At 43.5% G+C, this 12,591-nt stretch overlaps 1 protein-coding gene across 2 annotated transcripts; it reads left to right on the forward strand.

The window, feature by feature from the left end:
• Positions 1–302: 302 nt before the first annotated feature.
• LOC308457872 (uncharacterized protein) lies at positions 303–10,494 on the forward strand. Of its 2 annotated transcripts, XM_080972101.1 has the most exons (5): positions 303–675; positions 3,343–3,531; positions 3,767–3,923; positions 7,691–7,873; positions 9,867–10,494. In XM_080972101.1, exons 1-5 carry the CDS (start codon positions 498–500, stop codon positions 10,120–10,122), a joined length of 963 nt encoding a protein of 320 aa, XP_080828227.1. In that variant the 5' UTR covers positions 303–497; the 3' UTR covers positions 10,123–10,494. The 2 variants fall into 2 exon arrangements, with proteins under 2 accessions (XP_080828227.1, XP_080828228.1); XM_080972102.1 differs by lacking the exon at positions 7,691–7,873.
• The last annotated feature ends 2,097 nt before the right edge of the window (positions 10,495–12,591 follow it).

The following is a 12,591-nucleotide window of genomic DNA, read 5'->3' on the forward strand; positions in this document are numbered from 1 at the left end:
CAAAGAGGTGTGTGTGTGTGTGAGAGAGAGAGAGAGAGAGAGAGAGAGAGAGAGAGAGGTACCTCGGGTTACATATGCTTCAGGTTACATACACTTCAGGTTACAAACTCTGCTAACCAAGAAATATTACCTCGGGTTAAGAACTTTGCTTCAAGATGAGAACAAAAATCGTGTTCCGGCAGCACAGTGGCAGCAGGAGGCCCCATTAGCTAAAGTGGTGCTTCAGGTTAAGAACGGTTTCAGGTTAAGAACGGACCTCCGGAACGAATTAAGTACTTAACCCAAGGTACCACTGTAGGTTCCTTCAGTCTTGTAAGATTTGGTGAAATGGCAGCTGGTCTCTGGGGAACAAACTGGCTTTCCTCCTCAAGGCTTAAAGACCTCAAATCCAGCTTACTGCTGCCAGGTCAGATTTTGAGTGAAGAAGGGGAAAACATGCACACATACATTCAATATTATTGGGAGAACTCCAGGATGCCACAGCAAAGCCTCAAGAGATGAAGAAGCAACCATCCCAGGAACACGCAGCCCTCTGCCTACTAGCCTGGAGTTGCCTAGAGTTTACCTTGAGTGAAGCTCTGGAATCCTTGACCACCATCCCTGCAGAGGAAGCTGGTGTAAAGAAATTTCCTAGAGATGCTGGAAATGGGACCATTGTTCAAGGCAACCTTTCAGGTACTCTGAAACGTCTTGTGTTTAAGTGTGTGTTTGTGTCCTCAGATCTTCAGCCAAAAGTCACATCTTGTGTGTCTAATACACACAACTTGCTATCGAAAGGGTATTCTTCCTACCATCGCTCAAGGGGCTCATTACTAGGTCACTCATTACTTGCCCCTTAGCATCCCGGTTTAACCACTCGGTCATATTAACTGCTGCAAAAACCACAACGTTAACTCTTAAGCGTCACCGAGGATCAAAGCTATGGATTTTTTTCTCACAGACTCAATGCACACATATAAATGGTATGAAGAATTTAACCTACTTTAGTGCATATAAATGTTGAGGGATGTGGTGGCAATTATTCTGTGCTAGTAAATGTCAAGTACAAGTGTGTTGTTTTGTAAGCATGGTGCAAATTCACCAGGAAGCACACTATGGCATCTTCAACTAAGATCTTGATCCACATATGTTCTAGATGTTCTTTGAATTTCCTTCTCTTTTTTGAGCAAAAATATTTCTTTTATACTGTGCATCATTACATCTTCTTCCCTCCTGGGGGTGGGGATATTGGTAGTTTGATAAACCTTTTGGGAGGAGCAGAGCTGGTACCAAGGGGATAACATTATCTTAGGAGGAAAACTTAGGATTCGTGATTTTAGTTGCTTTCTCTGTAAGGCAATTGCAGGGAAAGGGGGCACTTAGTGGGGAATTGGTGAACAGGTCCCTCTGTCTCCCTTGCACTATACATAGTATGTTTATTTATTAAAAAACTGTTTATTGAAGTGTTTTTAGAGGATTTTTAAAGATCAGCAAAGTATAACAGAACGGCATAAAAACTATAAAGGAGTAGGCATGAATATGTTGTCCACATTAGAATGAAATCAATGCACAATGTAGAAACATGTCCAGTCCAAAATTGATGAGAGGTGTATATTTATATTGATGAATTGTTGTTAATGAATGCAATGAATGGAAACCATTACATGTTAAAGATACCTGATTTAGAGAAGCCATTGATCACACGGTCCTGGTACTTCACTTATGCCACTGGAGAACAGCCCTAAACCCTATTGAATCCTGCTGTCTCCAGTGTTGCAGTTAATGTTATGAGGTATGTCTGGTTGAAAAGGCTTGTGATTGGGAGACAAATTATCTGTATTATTTTGTTAATATTGTATGCCTGAGTCCATCAGACTGCTCTACCACAAGCTTTGAGGTCCAAGCTTTCTCCAACTCCAAAGTGAAGGAAGTTTATGCTGTGAGCCTCCCTGGGATCTATGAGAATGGGGCAGTAAACAAATTTAACAAACAAACAAGCCTTAGAAGTGGCAGGTGCTTCTGGTGCACTAATTTTAATGTGGACTGAGATGAACTCTAGGCAAATTTACCTTCATGGCATATCTTTGCCAAATTTTCTTCTGGTCATCTTCAGAGATATGGCTGTCTCTTTCCCAAACTAACCATGACCTCTCAGTAGAGACAAACAAGTAGCCTAGCAAAAGGATGTCAGTTTGAGAAACTAAGCATTTAGCCTTAGGTGAGCTGTTTACCACTACATTTTCAAAGCCAGCCAGTTCCATTGTTTTAGACTGCAATCCTACACACACATAACTGGGAGCAAATTCTATTGAACTTAGTGGGACTTACTTCTGAGGGAGTACTGACACAGGGAACTGTGTTGTCCCAGTTACACTGGATGCCAAATCTGTACTTACTGCTTAGTTTCCAGCCTGAAGGAATTTGCTAACCCTCTTATGAGCGCTGAACCATACTTACCCTCAAGAGGCAGCAAGTACAATAATGAAAAACCAGCATTTTCCTGGGAACACTTCAGACCTTACCATGTGCCCTGATTTCCTTCCCTTGCTTTAAAATGTGGCGTATGGAGAGAAGAGATGGAATACACAAATGCAATACATCTGGCTTTGCTTATCATAGTATGGACAGTTTGCACAGCTGTACAATACAAAACACCCACTTTTTTCAGGGAGTACCCTTCTTTCATACATACAGTTCAACATGAGAAGCACCAAGTTATAAGAGCCACTTTCCTTAGTCTGATTCAAAAACCTATCTAACCCAGCATAAAGTTTACCAGAGCAGCCAATCAGATACAGTGGTACCTCAGGTTACATACGCTTCAGGTTACATACGCTTCAGGTTACAGACTCCGCTAACCCAGAAATAGTGCTTCAGGTTAAGAACTTTGCTTCAGGATAAGAACAGAAATTGTGCTCCGGCGGTGCGGCGGCAGGAGGAGGCCCCATTAGCTAAACCTGGTACCTCAGGTTAAGAACAGTTTCAGATTAAGAACGGACCTCCAGAACGAATTAAGTACTTAACCCGAGGTAGCACTGTACTTGTTTAATACCACTGTACACAAGAGGGCAACAGCCCTCTCCCACTGTTGTTCCCCAGCTACCAGCATTCAAGGCACGCTGCCTCTGATCCTGGTTCTGGGCATGTAGCCATCATGACTAGTGGTCACTGGTAGCCTTATCCTCCATCAATTCACCCTCTTGTGATGCCATCACATTACAGCAGCTCCCACGCAGACAAAAGCTGCTGCTGCACAAGTCACTTTGCAGAACCTCATTTGCAGACCTGAGCTGCCAACGCCATTGATTCGTACAGATGTGTTCTTCAGATAACCCATATTTAGTTTCCCTGTGTCTGTTGCAGCTCAGTGCACAGCTCTCCTCCCTCCAAGCTATGGGTTTTATTATACTGAAGAGGGCTCTGGCAGCTCCCTGGGTTCAGTGGTCACATACTGGTGCAAAGATGGCTATCAGCTTGTGGGCAAACAAAAACTGACCTGTTTGCTAGAAGGAAGCATCTTTTACTGGAGTCACCCCCCACCTCACTGTGAAGGTAAGCTACTGGTTAAACTTATTTCTGAATTGCTGGGCTTTGTATGAACAGATTATTGCGCTGTTCAAATGTGGATCAAGAAAGTATGCATCTTTTCAGATCAATCTCTCCGCAAAAATAAAGATTCTAAATGGAAAAACTAAGGAGTGAACTGGCAATATTCCAGGTGCCCTTTAGTTAATGCCATTTACAGCGTGTGACTCATAACAAGCATGCTTTGTTTTTGTCACCTTAGTGATCCCAAAGCCCCTGGACAAAGGGTTCCGGGTGGCAGTAATCGCCTCTCTCATCAGTGGAGTGATCATTGTTACCATGTCAATCTCCTTTGCTGTTTGTTGCCTGCAAGACAGGATGTTGAGGGCAAATGAACAAAGCAGTGACACCAGAGGAGGGTAAGTATTGAATAGATTCCGCCTGTAACCTCAGTCAGGCCCATTCACCACCATAATTAGGCTCTCAAGTGAGAAGTGGCTCCACCACTAAGGCTGTTTGATGACAAATGGCCAGGTATCCAAGAATGAGCCAAACAAATTGAAGAAAGGAGTGCTGCTTAGCCCTCAGTCTCCTTTCGATTCGGATTGGCAATGTTTCTATTAGAGCCCATTGAAAAATCTCCATGCAGGTAATAGGTACAACTCTCTTATTAGACTTTATCAACCTATAGAGAGTGGGAAACACCCGTGTAGTTCCTGCCATCCTTTCCCTGATGACTGGTTGGGAAGTTGGGGTGCAACAACATATTGAGGGCACCACATTGACTATCCCCGAGAGGGAGACATGTTTGTTTCTTAAGCATCTGCCTGTTCCACTGACTGCGCTGGGAATATTATGTTTTCAGTGTGAAGTCTTTTAGCTCTGGAAACTGTGGCTATGGAAGTTGCATTCTGTCAGTAACTTTCCCCACGAGCATGCCAAGATCCTGCGAGAAAATCGTACAGTGGTACCTTGGGTTAAGAACTTAATTTGTTCTGGAGGTCCGTTCTTAACCTGAAACTGTTCTTAACCTGAGGTACCACTTTAGCATTATGTGTATGTACATGTAATGGCATGGCATGGCAGGAATGCATGGGAACATTAGGAAAGATGGTGGCTGAAACTTGGTTGAGTAATCATTGGCAGCTATAGGAGCTCAGGAAAGGGAGCAAGTCCGGGGATCAGATTGGCTTGTTGGGTTATTTGAAAAACAGTGCATTCGACAAGAACAATATTTGTGGCAGGGAGTCACAAGGGTGGTGGCTGATGAATTCAGCAGCCAACTACCAGGTGTTTCCAGAGCTACACCCTCACTTACATTTTGAGGTCCAGCTTCATGAGCTATTTTACCACTCCAGTGATTCAAAGCAGTTTGATCAGTTGCAAGGGCCCCACATCCCCTCCTACACTTTTTCCAGACTTAGGGAGAGGAAGGGGCAGGGCTGGGCCTCATCCAAGAACACGTATCTTTGGGTTTTGGGTAGGCTGTGAAAATCAAGTTCCCTTTCTGCAACCAACAAAGTTGGATCCAGTGCAATAGGCTTTCGGCTGGACATTTATTTAAGCATTTGTCCGGCGTGTTATGGCGCGTATAGAATGAAGCTCCCTCTGCTGGTTAAGAAACAGAGTCCATATGGATTTGCCATATGGATTAGGAGTATTAGAGCAGCACCACACTGCTCTTGGCTTCCTATCCCACCTTTATGGGCATAAATCCCACTAAGTACAGTAGGACTTCCTTCTGAGAAAATATATATAGTCCTTGTTGGTTATATGTTCCCCATGAGACAGCTATATAAATGTACAACCATCAAAATATACCATTCAAGTGCTTACCCTTTTCCTGAATACTATGCATGTATGCTCTAATAGACTCAGTCACTGCGCCAGTGTAACACCTCTGGTTCCTCCCTGTAGTTTGTTTTTAGTATTCACAGAGAAGGGTCTCATATTAACCAAACCCATCACATCTCTGGTAGAATGAGGTATTTGCAAAGGATATATATACAGAGAGAGAGAGCGTGAGTCATGGCAAGAATGTTGTGCTCTATTTTCTGTCGTGGATGCTTTAGCTGAGAATCCTGTATTCCAGGGGGTTGTACTAAATGACCTTTGAGGTCCCTTCCAACTCTACAATTCTATGATTCTATGATTTCAGCAGCCTTAAAAACACTAAGGGCAGTATTCAAATATATTTTTTCTGCACTAGCACAAGATTCCCCGCTCTCCTTCCTCTGCACACACTCTGCGCTCAGTGGAGGAGGTGGGGGTGGAGAACAGGTGGGGGTGTGGCTGGTGGGTGTCCCGGGGGCGGGGCGCCCAGTGCGGGGGTGGGGCAGCCGCAATGGCACCCCACCGGGATTGCGCTGCCCCCGCACCCCTCTTCCTCCACCAGTGTCTGCGCTGTCCTCATATCTTCTCCACGGGGGTTGGGGGAGTCCCCATAACAGGTTTGGTGGGAGGAAGGAAAGGGGAAGAATGTTCCTTTGTGCAAGGAGAAAACTTTGCACTGATGGAATGTTCTCTTTAGTGCTGTATTGAATAGGACCGTAAGCCTGGGAGAATTCTAGATTCTGTTGTAGTTCCATTGCTACTCTCAATCACTGGTTTTTTCTCTTGCATTGCAAAGTGTTACACCATGAGAAGGGTGCATTTTATCGTATATTTCTCCTGCATCAAACTTCTTCTGAGTTACTGAGCAAATTACTAAGCTAGTGCTGCCATCTGCAGGCCAAGGGGTCAAATCAAAAACCTTCTCTAATTTGAAGATGGGTTAGCAGGGGCTGATGGGAAATGTGGTCCAAAACAGCAGGTAGGCACTAGGCAGGTGAAGGCAGGGCCAGGTGGTAGACAATTCAGCTTTATGTTGTTGTTTCCTGTACCACAAGAGGAGCAAACCAAAAGTCACACACTCCGAACTATAATCCCCGCATTGAGAGATCTGTGAAAGTCACACACACCCCGCCAAAATACATACGTGAATACAGAATGACTAAACATCAGGAAGAACTTTCTGACAGTAAGAGCTGTTTAACAGTGAAACAGACTCCCTCAGAATATGGTGGACTCACTTTCATTGGAGGTTTTAAGCAGAAGTTGGATGGCCATCTGTCAGGGATGCATTAGTTGAGATTCCTGCATTGCAGAGGGTTGGGTTTGATGACTCTTAGGATCCCTTCCAACTCTACGATTCTATGACAGAAATGGTGTAAAAGTGAAGGACTGGAATATGCTGTTGCCTAAGCACGCAGCGTCAACTACTTGCTGTCAGACATGGTATAGATTTAAAGACTGCTTTTGTGTTTTTACTACATTTCATAAATTGGGGGTCTCCAAATACTTTCTCATTCGCTGATAGAACTCATAGCAAGGCCTGAAGGAAGCCATTTCCCACCTAAAGGGAAAACATGGGGGTGTTTGTTTGTTTGTTTGTTTGTTCAACAACTCAGTTGTTTACACCCACCAATCTGTCACTTCTTTCTAATTAATTGTAATTTTTTGGCATCTGCATTGCAGTTTTGCATTTGCCTGCGTGTGTTCAAATTCTACGGGGCAGAAAAATCTCACTAGCCATTTTGTGAAAGCAAACACTAAAGTAGTATTGAAAAAGGGCATCCAGGGACCTTCTTGTGCAGCAAACGTTGCCATATTGTTAAATCAGCCCTGCTTTAGTAGATGATTGCACAAGCTTCCTCTGGTTTAGTAGAAGTGATAAAGATATACCTCATATCCCAAATGGACTTTTCTATTTTAGATGTACCACTGGGGGAAGGCATCCATTTGGGGGAAAAACCAGACGCAGGATTTTCCAAACAAAACTCCACTTTGAAAGAACCAATTAAATGTCCCACCACAAAAACCCCTCTTAGGAGCTTAATGTTGTTAAATAGACTCTGAAGCCCGATTACATCATAGCAAAGGGAAGGAAACCTTTTGTTTTCATTTATTCACTCTTCTGGAAAGTACATTTTAACAAGAAAAACATTTCAGTGATGGTATTGATATCCAACTGAAGGAAAGGGCTAGAATCTGCAGGACAGGCACCTGAAAGAACAGGATGCTGGACTAAACAGGCCACTGGCCTGATCCAGCAACCTCTCCTGACCTGAAATATATGTTGCCATTGTAAACGTAGTGAATACCTTGATAAACTAGAACAAATGTAGCACATTTTCTCATATTCCAGGCAACGACCGAGAAGGAAATTCAAAGTTGGGAGAGGAAACTCAGCTAAACAGGAGATGGGGAAGAGCAGGACTCGCTTTGGGAAAATGAAGCACAATCGCAGGCTTCAATATCGCACCTCTGCCCTCTACAGTTGCGCGTACCCTGGGGCTCTGGCAGGATGCAGTAACCAGGGATTCCAAAGGTATTCCATGCCTGTACCCTGCAGTCAATTCTCCCCCTTAGAGTGGCCGCGGGCTCCACTTACAGAGCACAGCTGTCTATTTCGAGGGCTGGCAGTAAACCATCTGATGGGCTGTCTGGTCTCAACCTGGTTTAAGAATGAAGAACCATAAGAAGGGAGGACAGGATCCAGCCCCTACACAGCAGGGCGCAAACAGGTCGCCTAGCCAGTCTTTCCTAGTATGGTGAGCTGGAGTGTGCTTGTGCGTGCACACATGGACATTTCGTGCAAACATTGGCTGACTTTTGTGGGGGTGCATTTCATTTTAGTGGGGGGTGGGATGTGATGTACAAGTGTTTACCCTATCTTGCCTAGAAGCTTACACTGCATTAGTGAAACTGCTCTGCATGTTGAAAGCTACTATCACCAATTAATGCTGTACTCACTGCCCTTCCTTTATCCACCACAAAGCATTACAATCCTAACAGAGTCCCTCCTGGATCTACTAAGGACTCCTTCACACAGCCCAGGCCTGTCTCTACTGTATTTTCTCAAGTAGACAAGTTTAAACTATCTGACCTGCTGAAGTTTTTCAAACCTTGTCTTGTATTACCATATTGATGTAGAAACGTAGCGCCAATTAAAATTTCAGAAAACAGTCTTGGGGCGTTGTTCATTCTAGAGACTGACCATGAAGGAATCAAGTGATAGGATTAAGATCTTGAAAGTAGGTGTTCTTCCTAGTCTTTGTCCAATATTTAAGATCCTTCCATATCAATGAGAATGTTATTTCTTTAATTCTATTCCAAATTATCAGAAGGGCTATAGAAAGTTATGCCTTTATGCCTTTCTTTTCTCCAGACCATGGTTGGTATATTAACTCAAAGAAAATTCTTCTTCCATCTAAATCCAAGTGACTATTCTTGCCTTATCCAAGAAATCATTGCTTAAAAGGATGGGTTGTTTGGTAACTAGTCCACAGCTGGAGCATTGCTAGCTAAGACAACTCTTTAATGTTTGACATAATTCAGTGCATGCTAAACTGTAACCAGATTTGTTAAACATTTCAGGGTTGTTTAAAAAGAGAGAGCACAGAAAGACAGATAGACAAGTTCTGTCTCAGTCTTGCCCAGAAGATGAAGAGGAGCATATTGGCTTAAACCTTCTATGACTGCTGAGGGCTCCTCAGTTATCATAACCCTCAAATTATATTGTAGAAGGCTACTTTTCTTGTAATTTCACCTATTCACTGTTCAGCTGTATTGCGAGGGACCTATTATACAGAAGGGTGCTCTCAGGATGATTTGAGAGTGCCTGGCACAATAGCCAGGAAATCTTATGGGAACAGTGTTGATCCCTGTTTACCCACAGCACACAGACCAACAATATCAACAAATGGGGCACAGCTAAAGTTATACAGTATAAAATCAGTTAAATCATGCTGAGCTCCCAATACTAAAAGCGCTTCTTATTTTGAGCTACATAGCTGGAAAAGCAGCTATCTGGGATATGGCATGGCTTGATCCTCTTCTCTGTATGTCTTAACCAAGGTTTTGAATATGTAGGAGGGATTCACCAGATGAGAGTAAGGGGATCCTTCCAGATGTTGTAGGACTCCAACTCCCACCAGCCACAGCTGGTACAGCCAAGGGCGAGGGATGATGAAAGGTGAAGTCGAACATCTGGAGGACCAAAGCACAGTGCTGAGAACACCAAGCTGGCAGGTTCGATTCTCATATGGGACAGATGCATATTCCTGCATTGCAGGACTAGATGATACGCAGGGTCCCTTCCAACTCTACGATTCTATGATCCGCACAGCAGGTGATTCAAATGTCCTCCTAAGCAGCAAATGACACTTTCACAGACTGGGGAGGGTGAAATTCATAATGTCACAAAAGCATGATCATTATGTTCCAGTGGCCCTTTAGTCGTAGAACATTTTGTTCAGAGTGATTTTGATTACTGCCCAACGCCTCTCACCATCTCTTTTACTGTGTTCCATTTCTAATAGGAGCCAGGAGAATTTGCAGAAATGGGCACCGCAAAGCTTATGCTCCGAAATCCACATCTTCCCGCAGGTTGTTCTGAAGCCAGGAACTGCCCCATCTGCCTCGATGTTCGTTCATTTGCTTCAGAAACCAGGAGACGCCCCCTTGAACGTGAAACCTTGCCATCGCAATCTCCCCCAAGCCTTGCCTTCCGTTTATTACAGAAGATCTGAAGGACTGAACCCTTTGAATAAGACAGCACTTTGGAATCCGAGATAAATCGCTTTGTAATGAACCAACAGCAATGCACTCATGGAAGTTTGTGGGAACTGACTTCTTGCTCTTTTATGGCATACATAGCCCATTTATGAAACCTGTCATTATAGGTCAGTTTATGTAAAATACAATAGAGAAAACATGTATAATCTGAAGCATGCAACCCTATGATATAGGCTGCTTGTTCAAAACTGAAACATACTACTAAAAATGTACCATCTACTCGGGTAACAGTGGGAGCTCTAAAAAGGAAAAGTGAGTTTTAACGTTTATTTTATTTCAAGGCATAGGTTCATAGCCCTATTATTTAGTAAAGTGTTTCTTCTGTAGCCAGGGGGACAACTTGACAGAATAAAGCCACAACCTTTTATGTCATCTCTAGTCTTTTTCACTGAGGAAGTAGGAAACAGATCAAATGTTATTTCTCCACAGAATACATGACTAGATCTACAGAATTCCTACACAATCAAAGTGATTTATTGAGAAGTAATACCACGGGGCAGTATGCAACTAAATACTTCTCCTAGTGCAAGCACCTCTGGCTGGGCAATGGAAGTTCATCTTCTTCTCCTTCCCCTGTGTACCCCCTAAATATGTACAGTGGTACCTCGGAAGTCGAATGGAATCTGTTCTGGAACTCCGTTCGACTTCCAAAACATTCAGAAAACAAGGTGTTCGGAAAACATTGGCTCCTGCAGCCAATTGGAAGCTGCGTTGGACGTTTGGGTTCCAAAGAACGTTCGCAAACTGGAAGACTCACTTCCAGGTTTGTGGCATTCAGGAGCCAAAACAGTGAACTCGCAAGGCATTTGGGATCCAAGGTATGACTGTACTGGAGACCGGGTTTATGGGGTACACAATGGGCAATTCTGTTGCATAGTTAAAAGTGCTCGAACTATAGCTGCCCTGTTTAGCTTGATACCACTCGATGGTTTAGTAATACTGGTGACTGCAAGCCATATGACAAATACAAGATGTGTTCAAGTTCAGACATACTCATTCTTAGATTTGTCACCAGCAACAGGTAAGTGGCATTATTACGCCTCAGTTGCTAGTTTCTCTTGATATCTGGCTTGTCGTAGTCACTTACATTATGCTGGGATTATGTTGTCTCACCTGGTGCATACAAGTGAGCGTACTCCTAGGGATTCTGACAACATTGCTGCAGATATGCATCAGCATCTGGGCTGCCCCACAGAACTGTCACCACCAAGGGAACTCTGAGACTGATTAGTACTTTATCTTCTGCCTTCCTCCTCCCCAAAATGAATATAAAAACTGGGGCTCAAGGGTGCTACAAGGGAACTGCACACACCAAGATGCTGCCGAACCTTGTAATTCCATACTCCCATAAAATGGGGCGTCTCATTGATTTCCTCTCCCCACCCTCAGCAAAACAACATAACAAGCCAAGTAAACCATAAAAAGAAACCAGGGAGGGGTGTCTACAAATTTGCACAAAACCAGATAGCTGTGTTGGTCTATTGGAGGCAAAACCAAAAGACACAGAAACTACCTTATTTAGGATCAACCAAAATATCAAACTCACAAGCAGTATTTCAAGTTCTCCAGATCTCTTATTCAGGTGGGAATTTTAAATAAAAGGTGACAGGGTGGGGAGGAGAAAATGTAGGGCAAATTATTAAGGCCCAAAGTCATAAGATGGGGACAGGAAAAGATGCACAGACAGATTAGTTTCTGCTATATATTGATTCAGGCTGCACAAAGGACAACTGGGAAAAAGGGGTAGTAATGACTGTTGCGCAATGACATTTCACTAAAAGCAGAAACGTAACTGGTATAAGAATTAGTGTGGTACCTTGCTACATCCTCAAGGAAAGTCCCTATTGAGATCATCTGCTAAAGAAGGGGTGGGGACATTATCACCCTCTAGATCTTGGTGAACTACAACTCCCATCATCCCTGAGACTTTATATACTGCTTAATCATTAGCATTCCTAAGCAGTGCACATGAAAATGAACCATACACAAAGCAAATTCAACCAGCAAAAACCTGAACACTTATGATGCCCGCTGTAAAAAGAAAGTCTTTGTTACATGCCTGAAGTTCAGTAAGGAGCGTGTCTTTCTAATCTCAGTAGGGAGAGGCTGCCAAAGGCTTGCACTGACAACGCTCAATGTTTGCTGTGTTTTGCTTACTGGGGCTAAATTGAGTTTTAGTTCAGCAACATTAGTAGGGCCAAAAGTATCCCACTCCTGAACTAGAGATCACTTAAAACCAGAGATGGTAATAATGGTAACGTATTTATATTCAAGATGATGGATCTGACAGGGTACATTTGCTAGAGTTAGAAAAATTGCATTTGAGACACACAGTCCAAGACATCCCTATTGCTGGAGAATACAGCACCTCACGAGCAGCAAGCTCAGAGTACATTTAAACACAGAGAATTCAGGCATGTGGAGAGCCCTCCTTTCACACACTTCGACTGGCAGGGGAGAAGGCCATTT

The sequence above is a fragment of the Podarcis pityusensis genome, assembly GCF_964106645.2.
Source record: "Podarcis pityusensis genome assembly, chromosome: 10".
Classification (NCBI taxonomy): Eukaryota; Metazoa; Chordata; class Lepidosauria; order Squamata; family Lacertidae; genus Podarcis; species Podarcis pityusensis.

Bases quoted from the DNA above. Each gene is read 5' to 3' on its own strand.
- LOC308457872 (XM_080972101.1), top strand. From the start codon at position 498: ATGAAGAAGCAACCATCCCAGGAACACGCAGCCCTCTGCCTACTAGCC. The intron at 676-3,342 runs GTACTCTGAAAC...TGTCTGTTGCAG, and splicing joins TGTTCAAGGCAACCTTTCAG to CTCAGTGCACAGCTCTCCTC. The intron at 3,532-3,766 runs GTAAGCTACTGG...TTGTCACCTTAG, and splicing joins CCCCCCACCTCACTGTGAAG to TGATCCCAAAGCCCCTGGAC.